The 15,173-nt window shown below is 41.2% G+C and overlaps 1 protein-coding gene across 1 annotated transcript; it reads left to right on the top strand.

Moving 5' to 3' along the window:
- The first annotated feature begins 224 nt into the window (after window positions 1–224).
- LOC121567605 (extracellular calcium-sensing receptor-like) lies at window positions 225–5,889 on the top strand. The gene is made up of 7 exons (XM_041877785.2): window positions 225–580; window positions 1,050–1,344; window positions 1,864–2,153; window positions 2,389–2,684; window positions 3,129–3,349; window positions 4,081–4,426; window positions 4,701–5,889. The coding sequence occupies exons 1-7, from the start codon at window positions 297–299 to the stop codon at window positions 5,603–5,605; spliced, it is 2,637 nt and encodes an 878-aa protein (XP_041733719.2). The 5' UTR covers window positions 225–296; the 3' UTR covers window positions 5,606–5,889.
- The last annotated feature ends 9,284 nt before the right edge of the window (window positions 5,890–15,173 follow it).

Below are 15,173 nucleotides of genomic sequence, written 5' to 3'. Positions count from 1 at the left end.
AGATTGTTATTGTGTGTGTACTGTATGTTTATGTCTAAATAAACCACTACAGTCAACATAGGGCTTACACTGATGCATAAACTCTCTATAGCTTAAAGAAGCAGGACCTGACTGGGTGAGCAGAGCAGCCTCTAGCCCCTCCCTCCCTGACATGGCCATACCCACAATGTGATCCCCAGAGGAATCCCCACAAAGGAAGCCAGTGGGATAGTATTTAACTCAGAGTAGAGAGACAACCTGACCGACATGGGTCTGTGTGGCGCTGTGTTACCCCATACCTTCTACACATCAGGGGAATGAGTCTCTCTCCGGCTCCTGCTCTGGATCCAAGTCTGGCTGGTAGTCTGGGTCTTCTACATCTGGCTGTGGTGGCTGGTGGGCTTTCCTTGCTCTGGTCTGCCTCTGCCTCTGCCTCTGGGCTGGAGTCTGTCAGATGCAGGCTCCAGGGCACCCCTTGTCCTCCGGCGTTCTCCCAGGACGGGGACTTTGTCATCGGGGGTGTTTTCTCCATCCACTACTACATGAACACTGTGGAACACAGCTACACCAGCCTGCCTGAACCCCTGCAGTGCACCGGGAGGTCAGTGAGCGCAAGAGGGAGTGGGGGACAGGGACTGTGGCTGTGTGGGGAGACAGATAAACTGTGTTTGAAAGACAGAGAAACAGTGTGTTTAAAGACAGAGAAAGAGTTTGTTTAAAGACAGAGAAACAGTGTGTTTAAAGACAAATAAATAGTGTTTTAAAGACATATAAACAGATAAACAGTGTTTTAAAGACATATAAAGTGTTTTAAAGACAAAGAAACCGAGTGTTTGTGTCATAGAGAGTAGATAAAGCCTACTGTTACAAAGGATCACATTTTCAAAATGGAGGCTATCCTACAATGTCCTCAATTGGAGATAACAAATGTGTCGGCCTATTGACAGTGTGGAATATAAGGATAGATATTAGGCTATTTGCCCTGGTAACTCTATTCAATAAAAATACATTCTACGTGCTAGTTTACCATTTAGTCAAGAGGTGCTCACTCACCCATCTTCTATTTACAGTATGGATTCCCGTGAGTTGCGCTTCTCGCGCGCCATGGTCTTCGCAGTTGAGGAAATAAACAACAGTTCGGACCTGCTACCGGGTGTCACGCTTGGTTATCAAGTGCACGACTCGTGCTCCTCAGTCCTGATGGCCGTGAAAGTGGCCTTCCAGCTGGCTAACGGCCTGGACCCCATGTTTGATACCGGAGAACAGTGCTCGGGGTCGGCTACGGTGACAGCTATTGTGGGCGAGTCTGCCTCCACACCTACCATCAGCATGTCGCGCATCATCGGCCCTTTTGGCATTCCTCAGGTAAACTCCTGTGGAAAGAAATCATTCAGCTTCTTTTAACTTACTGTATTCCAACATTAATCTCCTCTCTTTCAGGAAAGAAATCTACTTTTAACTTACTCTATTCCAACTGTATTCACCTCTCCTTCAGAAATAGACATTTCTGTGTGAAATTATCTGGAGAAAGTGTGGAGAACGTCTGGAGGCATTTAAACAATCTGAGGACTATCTTTCATAGGCTAGGTTGTTATGGGAGACCAGGGATTGGTGTCACACTTTTTACTCATGTATTTCTCAGCACCAGTATGTCTTATTAAACTATTTTCAACATGAGTAGAATGACCAAGGTCTTGGGTAGAAATGTGTATCCTTTTCATTCTGTCCTAATGAAAAACAATAAATTGGGTTATTATTAGTAATGTATCCCTAACATCATATTACATAGCTAAAGGGAAAAAATAAGGAAGTAGCCTATAAATGAGACTTGTTTGGCCGACATTATGTTCTTTTTCATGTTTTCGACTGTCTGTTTTTACCTAGGTGAGCCACTATTCCACCTGTGCGTGTCTGAGTGATAAGAAACAGTTTCCAACCTTCTTCAGAACCATCCCCAGTGACCAGTTCCAGGCTGCCGCTCTGGCCCGCCTCATCAGATACTTCGGCTGGACCTGGATTGGGGCGGTCCGTTCCGACTCTGACTACGGTAATAACGGCATGGCGGCGTTCCTAAAGGCGGCACAAGAGCAGGGCATCTGTGTGGAGTACTCTGAAGCCTTCTACCGTACCAACCCACTCAGCAGAGTGCAACGGGTGGCCGACGTGATCCGCAGGTCATCCATGATTACTTGTGAACTTTTCATTCACACAAAACCATATTTGTAAAATATTCTATTGTTATTAATTTCTCTGTTTTCCCAAAGCTGACCTGTGAGACCAACACGATTTGCATATTTCAAGCATGACAAAAGTGTTGATTAATACTGATCTTCATGTTCACTTCACTGAGACATTCCAATGAATGACAAACATGACAAGCATGTTTTATGTTTTAATCATGTTCCCCAGCTCCACAGCCCGGGTGGTGGTTGCATTCGTAGCCTCTGGGGACATGAGGATCCTGCTGAAGGAGTTGGACCGTCTGCCCTCTCCGCCCCGTCAGTGGATCGGGAGTGAGACCTGGATCACCGACCCATATATGTTGCGCTTCAGCCTGTGTGCCGGGGCCATCGGATTTGGCATCCAGCGCTCTGTCATCCCCGGCCTCAGGGACTTCCTCCTGGACCTCTCCCCCCAGAAGGTGTCCAGCTCTCCCCTGCTCACTGAGTTCTGGGAGGGAGCCTTTGGCTGTCGGCTGGAGATAGGTATCTACAGTGTCCTATCTATCTATCTATCTATCTATCTATCTATCTATCTATCTATCTATCTATCTATCTATCTATCTATCTATCTATCTATCTATCTATCTATCTATCTATCTATCTATCTATCTATCTATCTATCTATCTATCTATCTATCTATCTATCTATCTATCTATCTATCTATCTATCTATCTATCTATCTATCTATCTATCTATCTATCTATCTATCTATCTATCTATCTATCTATCTATCTATCTATCTATCTATCTATCTATCTATCTATCTATCTATCTATCTATCTATCTATCTATCTATCTATCTATCTATCTATCTATCTATCTATCTATCTATCTATCTATCTATCTATCTATCTATCTATCTATCTATCTGTCTATCTATCTATCTATATACCTACTTATCTAACATTCTGTCTGTCTGTCTGTAGGGACTACTACAGGTGTTGGGGTTAAGGAGAAGGTTTGTGATGGTAGTGAGGATATACGTCAGCTACAGACCCCCTACACAGATACATCCCAGCTGCGTGTCACTAACATGGTGTATAAAGCTGTTTACGCCATAGCACACGCCATCCACAGCATCGTTTGTGAAGAGAGAGCAAACTCCACTGTGCACTGTGACAAAAACCTCAATGTGAAACCAACACAGGTTAATGACTAGATTAAAGTAAAATGTCCTGATAGATATGTTTATTTAGACTACATGTATGAAGGAGTTCTCACTATACATTACAGCTGGTTCTGAAGTAACACCTCTGATAAATACATCAGGTAAATGAGGGTTCTGTTTCTCTCTCTCTCAATTCATCCCTCTCTTTCCCTCTCTCCCTCTCTATACCTCTCTCCGTCCCTCATCCCCTCTCTTCATCTCTCTCTCCCTCTCTCCATCTCTCTCTCCCTCTCTCTCCATCTCTCTCTTCCCCTCTCTCCATCTCTCTCTTCCTCTCTCTCGCTCTCTCTCTCTCCATCTCTCTCTCTCTCTCCACCTCTCTTCCCCTCTCTCCATCTATCTCTCCCTCTCTCCATCTTGCTTCCCCTCTCTCCATCTCTATCTCCATCTATCTCTCCCTCTCTCCATCTCTCTTCCCCTCTCTCCATCTATCTCTCCCTCTCTCCATCTCTCTTTCCCTCTCTCCATCTCTCTTTCCCTCTCTCCATCTCTATCTCCATCTATCTCTCCCTCTCTCCATCTATCTTCCCCTCTCTCCATCTCTCTCTCCATCTCTCTCTTCCCTTCTCTCCATCTCTCTCTCTCTCTCTCCACCTCTCTTCCCCTCTCTCCATCGATCTCTCCCTCTCTCCATCTCTCTTCATCTCTCTCTCCATCTATCTCTCCCTCTTTTTTCTTCATACTTTCTCCCTTGCCCTTCCAACCCTCAGGTCCTGGAGAGATTGAGGAGGGTGAATTTCTCCCGTAACGGGTACCAGGTGTCTTTCGATGCCAACGGGGACCCAGTGGCCACCTATGAGCTGGTCAACTGGCAGATAGGGGAGAGTGGGAAGATGGAATTTGTGACAGTGGGGCGCTATGATGCATCCCTGCCCCCTGACCAGAGGTTTTACATGGAGAGGGAAATCACCTGGGTAAAGAACAGTACACAGGTGCCTGTGTCAGTGTGCAGTGAGAGCTGTCCCCCAGGCACTCGTAAGGCTGCACAGAAAGGAAAGCCTGTCTGCTGTTATGACTGTATCCCATGTGCAGAGGGAGAGATCAGCAATAACACAGGTAGGCCTATAGGAATAGTTGGCAGAAAATGTGTGGTCATTTCTGTCATTGTTTACTACGTAGTGGTTTATTCATATTACTAGCACTACAAAGGTAGTGTCTATCAATCACGTTCATGTTCTTAATATCTTATGTAAGCTGCACAGCAATTCAACATTCTTTAAGGTAAACTGCCCATGTGCAGCATTGTGGGACATGTATTTGTATGTGTAAATATATCAAACCTGAACCTGCTATTATTAACATTTGATGTCTGTTGTTTTGTCCTGGTCAGATTCTTCAGACTGTCTGATCTGTCCAGAGGACCACAGGCCCAACACTGAGAGAGACCGCTGCATCCTCAAGCCTGTGGAATTCCTGTCCTTCCACGAGGTTCTCGGAATTGTCCTGACCGCCTTCTCTGTGGGCGGGGCTTTTCTGGCCATCTCCACGGCAACAGTCTTCTACCACCACCGAACTTCGGCCATCGTCAGGGCCAACAACTCTGAGCTGAGCTTCCTGCTGCTCTTCTCCTTGACTCTGTGTTTTCTGTGTTCTCTTACTTTCATTGGCCGGCCCTCTGAGTGGTCCTGTATGCTGCGCCACACAGCGTTTGGGATCACCTTCGTCCTCTGCATCTCTTGTGTTCTGGGGAAAACAATAGTGGTGTTGATGGCCTTCAGGGCTACACTTCCAGACAGTAATGTCATGAAATGGTTTGGGCCTCCACAGCAGAGATTGTCTGTGGTGTCCTTCACGTTTATCCAGGCTTTGATATGCACTCTGTGGTTGGTCCTGTCCCCTCCCTTCCCCGTTAAAAACCTCACTACCTACAAGGAAAAGATCATTCTAGAGTGTGATGTGGGTTCAGCTCTTGGTTTCTGGGCTGTGTTGGGGTATATAGGACTCCTGGCTCTCTTGTGCTTTGTGCTGGCTTTTCTGGCTCGAAAGCTGCCTGATAACTTCAATGAGGCCAGATTCATCACCTTCAGCATGCTCATATTCTGTGCAGTCTGGATCACCTTTATCCCAGCTTATGTCAGCTCTCCTGGGAAGTTCACTGTAGCTGTGGAGATATTTGCTATCATCGCCTCTAGCTTTGGGTTGTTCTTTTTATTATTTGTTCCAAAATGCTTTATTATTCTGTTCAGGCCGGAGAAGAACACCAAGAAACACCTTATGGGGAAGAACACATTGTAACATTCAGTGATATGGTATATCATACAGTTAGGTAGCACTACTCTGACAGAGATTACCATGAATTTAGCAGATAATCATTGGTAACATTGTAACTAGAAACATGACATAGGGTCACTTTGGATATTGCAATGTTTTGAGTTATTGTTCAAATCTAGAGTGTTCAATCTAATTTGACCAGCTAAATGATGTGGTTAGCAGTAGCCTACAGAGTGGAACCACTTCCATGTTGTTTGTAAAAAAAGATGTATTCCTTTATGATTTGATATAACATTGAAGTGCATGTGTTCAATTGCTATTTTAATTCATCATATGATGTATTATAACAGTATACTACAATAAACATGTTCAGATACATCTGTGTCTTGTCAATGATTTGCTTGGCCTTTCAATCCACATTTGTTAGATACCTTGTTTTTTATATTCATTATATTTTATTAATTACAGATCACATACAACCAACTTTATCACATTATTCCAAACACTTCCACCCAGTGTCCAGTAAGGGGCAGTCTTCTCATGCAAACGTCAACTACTAGAACAGTTGATTTAGTAATTAGGACACACACTGTACAAGAAGCCAAATGGTTGCTGCATTCTAGTGCAATGTAGTGGACAGCAACCATAATTAGTTATTTGTTAGGAGTAACACTTTACAATTCAAAGGTCTGACTGCACATAGATGCTTGGGGAAAATGGTTACAACGGGGGACCAGATTGTTTGTGTCTCAGGTGAAGAGGGTGGATCTGATCTCCATCACCTAGGACATGACATAGATTAAATAGATTAATCAAATCTCACATTGTTGTCCATTCTTGCTCAATCTTGCATGCTTTCTCAAACGGCTGTAACTGTATATGCATTCGTAAATCAGGTCCTTTCTTGATTTGGGCTCTGGGATGTAACAACCATTGAGCATCTAAGCTTATGGTTGATTGTGGAGGAAAGGGGTCTAGTGTGTAAGTGTATGTGTGTGTATGTGTGTGTGTGTGTGTGTGTGTGTGTGTGTGTGTGTGTGTGTGTGTGTGTGTGTGTGTGTGTGTGTGTGTGTGTGTGTGTGTGTGTGTGTGTGTGTGTGTGTGTGTGTGTGTGTGTGTGTGTGTGTATCCCACATATGTTGCAAGGGGGTAAGGATGTTAGGGAGAATATAGGTTGAATAACAATAATTCTTTGCCAAAATAATAATTGCTTGTTAAAAATGTAATGTAATACAATGGCAATTCGGGTTGTAGGTTAAAATAATATGCATGAACTGCCGACATTATTACGCAAAATAATTGATAATAATGGATAATAAGATATGCAAGATATTTGAATAGATAGATATTTTTTAAATAGCTATATAGAGAGAGAGGTGAGAGCATTGGAAATGCTTTTGGCGGTTTGCCTGCTTCTGTTTTGTGGGTGGCAGTGTGTGCTGTTTTAGATGGATGGGTCCTGGCCTCTCGGGGGCATAGGGATCCGGGGGACGGCGGTGGTCACCCGATCACTGGGATGACGGCCCAACTTGGGATGGGGAGGGACTTTAGCGGGGCAATTAGTGGAGAACAATTGGAGGGTTACTTAGTAACAATGCAAATATCATGGTATAGCTATATGGACACTCAATCACTATGGTATTTTTTATTGGTAAATTTACAAACATATATAATGACAAATATATTTGAAACTTATATCTCATTATGGTGTATGGTGAAATAAGTATAGCCAGTTATAATTGTAATGGATTAGTAGATAATAACAAAATAAGAACAATATTTACATGGCTCAAAGAGAAGGAATATAATATCTATTGTTTACAGGAAACCCATTCAACAATTCTAGATGAAGTTGCGTGGAAAAGGGAATGGGGGGGGGGGGCTAAATATACTTCTCCCATGGGCTAAGAAACTCAAAAGGGGTGATGATATTAATTAACAGTAATTTCGATCCGAATGTGCAAATTGTCCAAACAGATACGCTAGGAAGATGGATTATTTTAACTATGTTATTGGACCATAAACAGATATGGCTCATTAACCTTTACGGACAAATAATGATGATCCACACTTCTTTGAAAATATTTATAATAAATTGTCAACCTTGCAAGCAATTCAAGACTCTATTATTATGGTGGGAGATTATAATACCGTTTTAAATAGCTAAATGGACCGTAAAGGAAATCACACTACAAACAATCACCCTCATGCTCTTAAGGAAACCGTGAATGTCATGGATACATTAGAACTAGTAGATATATGGAGGCTTAAATATCCTGATCTAGTGAGATATACATGGCGGAGACACAATCAAGCTAGTCGTCTTGACTTCTTTCTTATGTCATTCTCGTTGGCACCAAAAGTTTAAAAAGTGTTGAAAGGGGACAAAATGGGCTCGGACATTCATATAATTGGCATATACATTACCATTACTAGATTTCCTTGTGGGCGAGGATATTGGAAATTTAATCAAAGCCTATTGGATGATAACTTGTCTTTAACTAGGACAGAGGAATTTATAACTGACTTTTTCCGACATAACATAGGTACAGCAAATCCTCTTATTGTATGGGACACCTTTAAATGTGCCTTTAGAGGCCATGCAATTCAGTACTCATCTCGAAAACAAAAGCAATTTAGGTTAAAAGAGTCCACACTAACAAAGAAAATAGAAGGTCTAACAGAACAGATAGACAGCAATAAAAACTGTAACACAGAGGCTCAGAATAAATTGGAGGAAAAACTAAAAGAAATGGAGAAACTTATTCAAGAAAGATCAAGTGTAATATATTAGTAAAAATAAAGCAAACTGGATGGAATATTGGGAAAAATGCACCAAATTATTTTTTAATCTTCAACATAAGAATGCTACCAAAAAGAATTTACTGAAACTGGTTACAAATGACGGAGTAACCCATGATTCACCAAATGATATTTTGAATGAGGAAACAAAGTACTTTAAGCATATGTTTTTTGTTTCAGTCGCCTCCATCTCCTCTAACTGAAGCAAATTGTAGACATTATTTTCTATTGATAATGTAAAAATAACAGCCATACTAAAAGACTCATGTGAAGGTGAAATTACAGAGGAGGAACTTCTGGATGCAATTAAAGACTTTAAGTCCGGGAAAACTCCAGGGTTGGATGGCATACCATTTTACATTACATTTTAGTCATTTAGCAGACACTCTTATCCAGTTCATATTTATTTTTTTCATACTGGCCTCCCAGGGGAAGCAAACCCACAACCCTGGCGTTGCAAACGCCATGCTCCACCAACTGAGCGACACGGGGAAAACCTTTCTTGATATACTCAAAGGACCGTTATTAGCATGTTTTAACCACTCCTATGTCAATGGTAGATTATCAGCCACTCAAGAAGAAGGTTTGATTTCATTATTACTGAAACAGGATACAAGTGGAAAATATAAAGATCCAATCCATTAAAAAAATTGGAGGCCCATTACACTTCAGTGTTGTGATGCAAAAATTCTAGCAAAATGTATAGCGCATAGAATTAATAATGTATTGTCAGACATTATTCATTCAAATCAGACATGTTTTTTTACATGGGCGATACCTTGGAGATAATATAAGGCAAGTACTGGAAACAATAGAACACCATGAACAATCTGGGAAACCAGGCCTGCTATTCATAGCAGACTTCAAAAAGGTATTTGATAAAATACGACTGGGGTTTATATACAGTGGGGAGAACAAGTTTTTGATACACTGCCGATTTTGCAGGTTTTCCTACTTACAAAGCATGTAGAGGTCTGTACTTTTTATCATGGGTACACTTCAACTGTGAGAGACGGAATCTAAAACAAAAATCCAGAAAATCACATTGTATGATTTTTAAGTAATTAATTTGAATTTTATTGCATGACATAAGTATTTGATCACCTACCAACCAGTAAGAATTCCGGCTCTTACAGACCTGTTAGTTTTTCTTTAAGAAGCCCTCCTGTTCTCCACTCATTACCTGTATTAACTGCACGTGTTTGAACTCGTTACCTGTATAAAAGACACCTGTCCACACACTCAATCAAACAGACACCAACCTCTCCACAATGGCCAAGACCATAGAGCTGTGTAAGGACATCAGGGATAAAATTGTAGAGCTGGACAAGGCTGTGATGGGCTACAGGACAATAGGCAAGCAGCTTGGTAAGAAGGCAACAACTGTTGGCGCAATTATTAGAAAATGGAAGGAGTTCAAGATGACGGAAAATCACCCTCGGTCTGGGGCTCCATGCAAGATCTCACCTCGTGGGGCATCAATGATCATGAGGAAGGTGAGGGATCAGCCCAGAACTACACAGCAGGACCTGGTCAATGACCTTACGAGAGCTGGGACCACAGTCTCAAAGAAAACCATTAGTAACACACTACGCAGTCATGGATTAAAATCCTGCAGCGCACGCAAGGTCCCCCTGCTCAAGCCAGCGCATGTCCAGGCACGTCTGAAGTTTGCCAATGACCATCTGGATGATCCAGAGGAGGAATGGGAGAAGGTCATGTGGTCTGATGAGACAAAAATAGAGCTTTTTGGTCTAAACTCCACTCGACATGTTTGGAGGAAGAAGAAGGATGAGTACAACCCCAAGAACACCATCCCAACCGTGAAGCATGGAGGTGAAAACATCATTCTTTGGGGATGTTTTTCTGCAAAGGGGACAGGACGACTGCACCGTATTGAGGGGAGGATGGATGGGGCCATGTATCGCGAGATCTTGGCCAACAACCTCCTTCCCTCAGTAAGAGCATTGAAGATGGGTCGTGGCTGTGTCTTCCAGCATGACAACGACCCGAAACACACAGACAGGGCAACTAAGGAGTGGCTCCGTAAGAAGCATCTCAAGGTCCTGGAGTGGCCTAGCCAGTCTCCAGACCTGAACCCAATAGAAAATCTTTGGAGGGAGCTGAATGTCCTTATTGCCCTGTATGGAGGAGTGGGCCAAAATCCCTGCTGCAGTGTGTGCAAACCTGGTCAAGACCTACAGGAAACGTATGATCTCTGTAATTGCAAACAAAGGTTTCTGTACCAAATATTAAGTTCTGCTTTTCTGATGCATCAAATACTTATGTCATGCAATAAAATGCAAATTAATTACTTAAAAATCATACAATGTGATTTTCTGGATCTTTGTTTTAGATTCCGTCTCTCACAGTTGAAGTGTACCTATGATAAAAAATTACAGACCTCTACATGCTTTGTAAGTAGGAAAACCTGCAAAATCGGCAGTGTATTAAATACTTGTTCTCCCCACTGTATAAATGCCTGGAGCATTTCAATTTTGGACAATCTCTTATAAACTGGGTTAAAATCATGTATAGTAACCCTAGGTGTAAATTTTTTAAAAATGGCTATTTCTCAGAAAGTTTTAAACTGTCAAGGGGAGTGAAACAACATTGTCCACTATCAGCATATCTATTTATTATGGCCATCGAGATTTTAGCTATTACAATCAGATCCAACAATAATATCAAGGGATTAGAAATCCAGGGCTTAAAAACAAAGGTGTCATTGAACGCTGATGATTCATGTTTTCTTTTAAACCCACAACTTGAATCACTCCACAGCCTCATAGAGGATCTAGATACATTTTCTAACCTCTCTGGATTACAACCAAATTATGATAAATGTACTAAATTACGTACTGGATCACTAAAAAATACAATTTCTACATTACCATGTAGTTTACCAATAAAATGGACTGATGGTGATGTGGATATACTAGGAATACATATCCCAAATGAAATACATGATCTCACTCCAATACATTTTAATAGAAAGTTAGCAAAAATAGATTAGATATTTCTACCATGGAAAGGTAAATACCTGTCAATTTGTAGAAAAATCACCCTGATTAACTCTTTAGTATTATCCCGGTTTACCTATTTTCTTATGGTCTTGTCTACGCCAATCGAACAGTTCTTTAAATTATATGAGAAAAAAATATTCCATTTTATTTGGAACGGCAAGCCAGACAAAATAAAACGGGCCTATTTATATAATGAATATGAATTCGGAGGACAGAAACGATTAAATATTAAAGCATTAGACCTATCACTAAAAGCTTCAGTCATACAAAATTATACTTAAATCTGAACTGGTTCTCTAGCAAATTAGTAAGATTGTCTCACCCAATGTTCAAGAAGGGACTTTTTCCCTTTATTCAGAATACAACCTCTCACTTTCAGTTATTTGAAAAGGAAATCATCTTCCAAATATCACTATTTCTAAATCAAGCCATAGAAAGTTGGTTGCAATTTCAATTTAATCCTCCAGAAATGACAGAACAAATATTGCAACAAATATTGTGGTTAAACTCAAATATACTAAATGATCAAATAAACCTTTTTCTTTGACAACATTTTAAAAAATGTATAATCTTCGTAAATGATATTATCGGTAGGACTGGTGGAGTTATGTCGCACATGTAACTAACAAAAACATATGGAAATGTCTGCTCTACACAAAATTACAACCAAATAATTGCACCATTACCACAAAAATGGAAGAGGAAAGTGGAGGAAGGAAAAAGTAAGGAACTTGTCTGTCGGCCTTGCATTAAAGAACAAAATTGGTTAAAGAAAATTGTGATAAATAAAAAAGTTTACCAGTTTCATTTAAGGACCAAAAGATTAACAGCCGTCCCATATAGATTGCAAAATAGTTGGGAAGAGATTTTTGATGTACCGATCCCATGGCATAGTGTTTATGAACTGATACGCAAAACGACACCAGATTCAAAATTTAGAATTTTTCAATTTAAATTATTATATAAAATTCTTGCTACCAATAGAATGCTATTTGTATGGGGGATACAATCTTCCCAGCTCTGCAGATTTTGCTGCGAAGAGACAGAATCATTAGATCAATTGTTTTGGTACTGTCCATTTGTAGCTTGTTTCTGGACACAGGTCCAGGAATGGCTGAAGGATTGCAATATTTGCATGGAGCTGACCCTGCAGATAGCACTATAAATAATATAAATAAATAATAATTGGTCATTTAGCAGACGCTCTTATCCAGAGCGACTTACAGGAGCAATTAGGGTTAAGTGCCTTGCTCAAGGGCACATCGACAGATTTTTCACCTAGTCGGCTCGGGGATTAGAACCAGCGACCTTTCGGTTACTGGCACAACGCTCTTAACCACTAAGCTACCTGCCGCACTACTGGGTGATCTGAAAAGTCATAGTCAATTGATCAATAATATAATAATACTTTTAGCAAAAATGTTTATTTTCAATGTACAATCTGTAGAAACAATGAGAATAGAAAGGTTCAGAACTTTTGTAAAACATCACAGTACAGTTGAAAAGTATATGGCAAATAGAAATCCAATATGGATGGTGTTAAGAGATAGATGGGAGGTGTTTAATTGAGCTGAAGGATGGGACTAATAACAACAACTAATAACAACAAGATAACTAGTGTAAGGCATGCTGTGTCCATAATAAGTATATAGGTTATATATTGTGAGCTTTTGTGAAAGAGCACAGTTGGAAAGATATGGCATATAGAAGCAAACCAGATGGACATCATGAAAATGATCAGAGGAAGTTCAGGAGTAAAAACAAACAAAATATAATTATTGACTGTGTCTATAAAATGTATATAGTATGTATAAGCTGGAAGTAGAGGCCTAAGCATTGTTGTTCACTAGTGTACTCCATTTAGGGAAGGGATGGTGGGGTTGGAAAGTAATGAAGGGAAATATATATTTAAATAAAGGATATGTATGTATATGTGTATGTGTACAGTGAGGGAAAAAAGTATTTGATCCCCTGCTGATTTTGTACGTTTACCCACTGACAAAGACATGATCAGTCTATAATTTTAAAGGTAGGTTTATTTGAACAGTGAGAGACAGAATAACAAACAAAAAATCCAGAAAAACGTATGTCAGAAATGTTATAAATTGATTTGCATTTTAATGAGGGATATAAGTATTTGACCCCTCTGCAATACATGATTTAGTACTTGGTGGCAAAACCCTTGTTGGCAATCACAGAGGTCAGACGTTTCTTGTAGTTGGCCACCAGGTTTGCACACATCTCATAAGTTATTTTGTGTTTCTTCCATTTGCGAATAATCTCACCAACTGTTGTCACCTTCTCACCAAGCTGTCTTGTAGCCCATTCCAGCCTTGTGTAGGTCTACAATCTTGTCCCTGACATCCTTGGAGAGCTCTCTGGTCTTGGCCATGGTGGAGAGTTTGGAATCTGATTGATTGATTGCTTCTGTGGACAGGTGTCTTTTATGCAGGTAACAAACTGAGATTAGGAGCACTCCCTTTAAGAGTGTGCTCCTAATCTCAGCACGTTACCTGTATAAAACACACCTGGGAGCCAGAATCTTTCTGATTGAGAGGGGGTCAAATACTTATTTCCTTCATTAAAATGTAAATCAATTTTTAACCAAATCTTATTTAACAAGGAAAAGTATAAAAACCACTTCTGTGGTCATCACTATCCTCTTGCAACAGGACCAGCTGGATGGCAAAAACAGTGCTAATAGTACCTCAAAAGTAATATTGATCATAAAATAACTATTGACCATGCCAAAAGAGTTGAAAAGGAAAGGTTTGAGTGAGGAAAAGAAGGGTTCAATTCTGGCTTTACTGGCAGAGGGATACAGTGAGCGTCAGGTTGCTTCCATCCTTAAAATTTCAAAGACAGCGGTTCATAAGAACAAGGTCAAGCAGCAGACATAGGGGACAACAAAGCTACAGACCGGCAGAGGGCAAAAACAACTCCCTACTGACCGGGATGACCGCCAACTCATTCGAATGTCACTCAACAACTGTAGGATGACATCAAGTGACCTACAAAAAGAATGGCAAACGGCAGCTGGGGTGAAGTGCTGTAGACTAGACTGTAGGGGAAATACTGTGTAGAGCCAGCATGCCAAGAGGACTAGACTGTAGGGGAAATACTGTGTAGAGCCAGCATTGCCAAGAGGACTAGACTGTAGGGGAAATACTGTGTAGAGCCAGCATGCCATGAGGACTAGACTGTAGGGGAAATACTGTGTAGAGCCAGCATGCCATGAGGACTAGACTGTAGGGGAAATATATGAGAGGCAGATTGTTATTGTGTGTCTACTGTATGTTTATGTCTATATAAACCATTACAGTCAACATAGGGCTTACACTGGTGCATAAACTCTCTATAGCTTAAAGAAGCAGGACCTGACTGGGTGAGCAGAGCAGCCTCTAGCCCCTCCCTCCCTGACATGGCCATACCCACAATGTGATCCCCAGAGGAATCCCCACAAAGGAAGCCAGTGGCATGGTGGGTATTTAACTCAGAGTAGAGAGACAACCTGACCGACATGGGTGTGTGTGGCGCTGTGTTACCCCATACCTTCTACACATCAGGGGAATGAGTCTCTCTCCGGCTCCTGCTCTGGATCCAAGTCTGGCTGGTAGTCTGGGTCTTCTACATCTGGCTGTGGTGGCTGGTGGGCTTTCCTTGCTGTGGTCTGCCTCTGCCTCTGGCTCTGGGCTGGAGTCTGTCAGATGCAGGCTCCAGGGCACCCCTCGTCCTCCGGCGTTCTCCCAGGACGGGGACTTTGT

The sequence above is a fragment of the Coregonus clupeaformis genome, chromosome 6 (assembly GCF_020615455.1).
Source record: "Coregonus clupeaformis isolate EN_2021a chromosome 6, ASM2061545v1, whole genome shotgun sequence".
NCBI lineage: Eukaryota > Metazoa > Chordata > Actinopteri > Salmoniformes > Salmonidae > Coregonus > Coregonus clupeaformis.
This window is presented reverse-complemented; position numbering and strand designations above follow the sequence as displayed.

What these genes read in the sequence shown, in the direction of transcription:
- LOC121567605 (XM_041877785.2), top strand. Translation starts at nt 297, where the DNA reads ATGAGTCTCTCTCCGGCTCCTGCTCTGGATCCAAGTCTGGCTGGTAGT. An exon ending in CCCCTGCAGTGCACCGGGAG is followed by an intron (nt 581 to 1,049) that starts GTCAGTGAGCGC and finishes TTCTATTTACAG; the next exon opens with TATGGATTCCCGTGAGTTGC. An exon ending in AGAGATCAGCAATAACACAG is followed by an intron (nt 4,427 to 4,700) that starts GTAGGCCTATAG and finishes TGTCCTGGTCAG; the next exon opens with ATTCTTCAGACTGTCTGATC.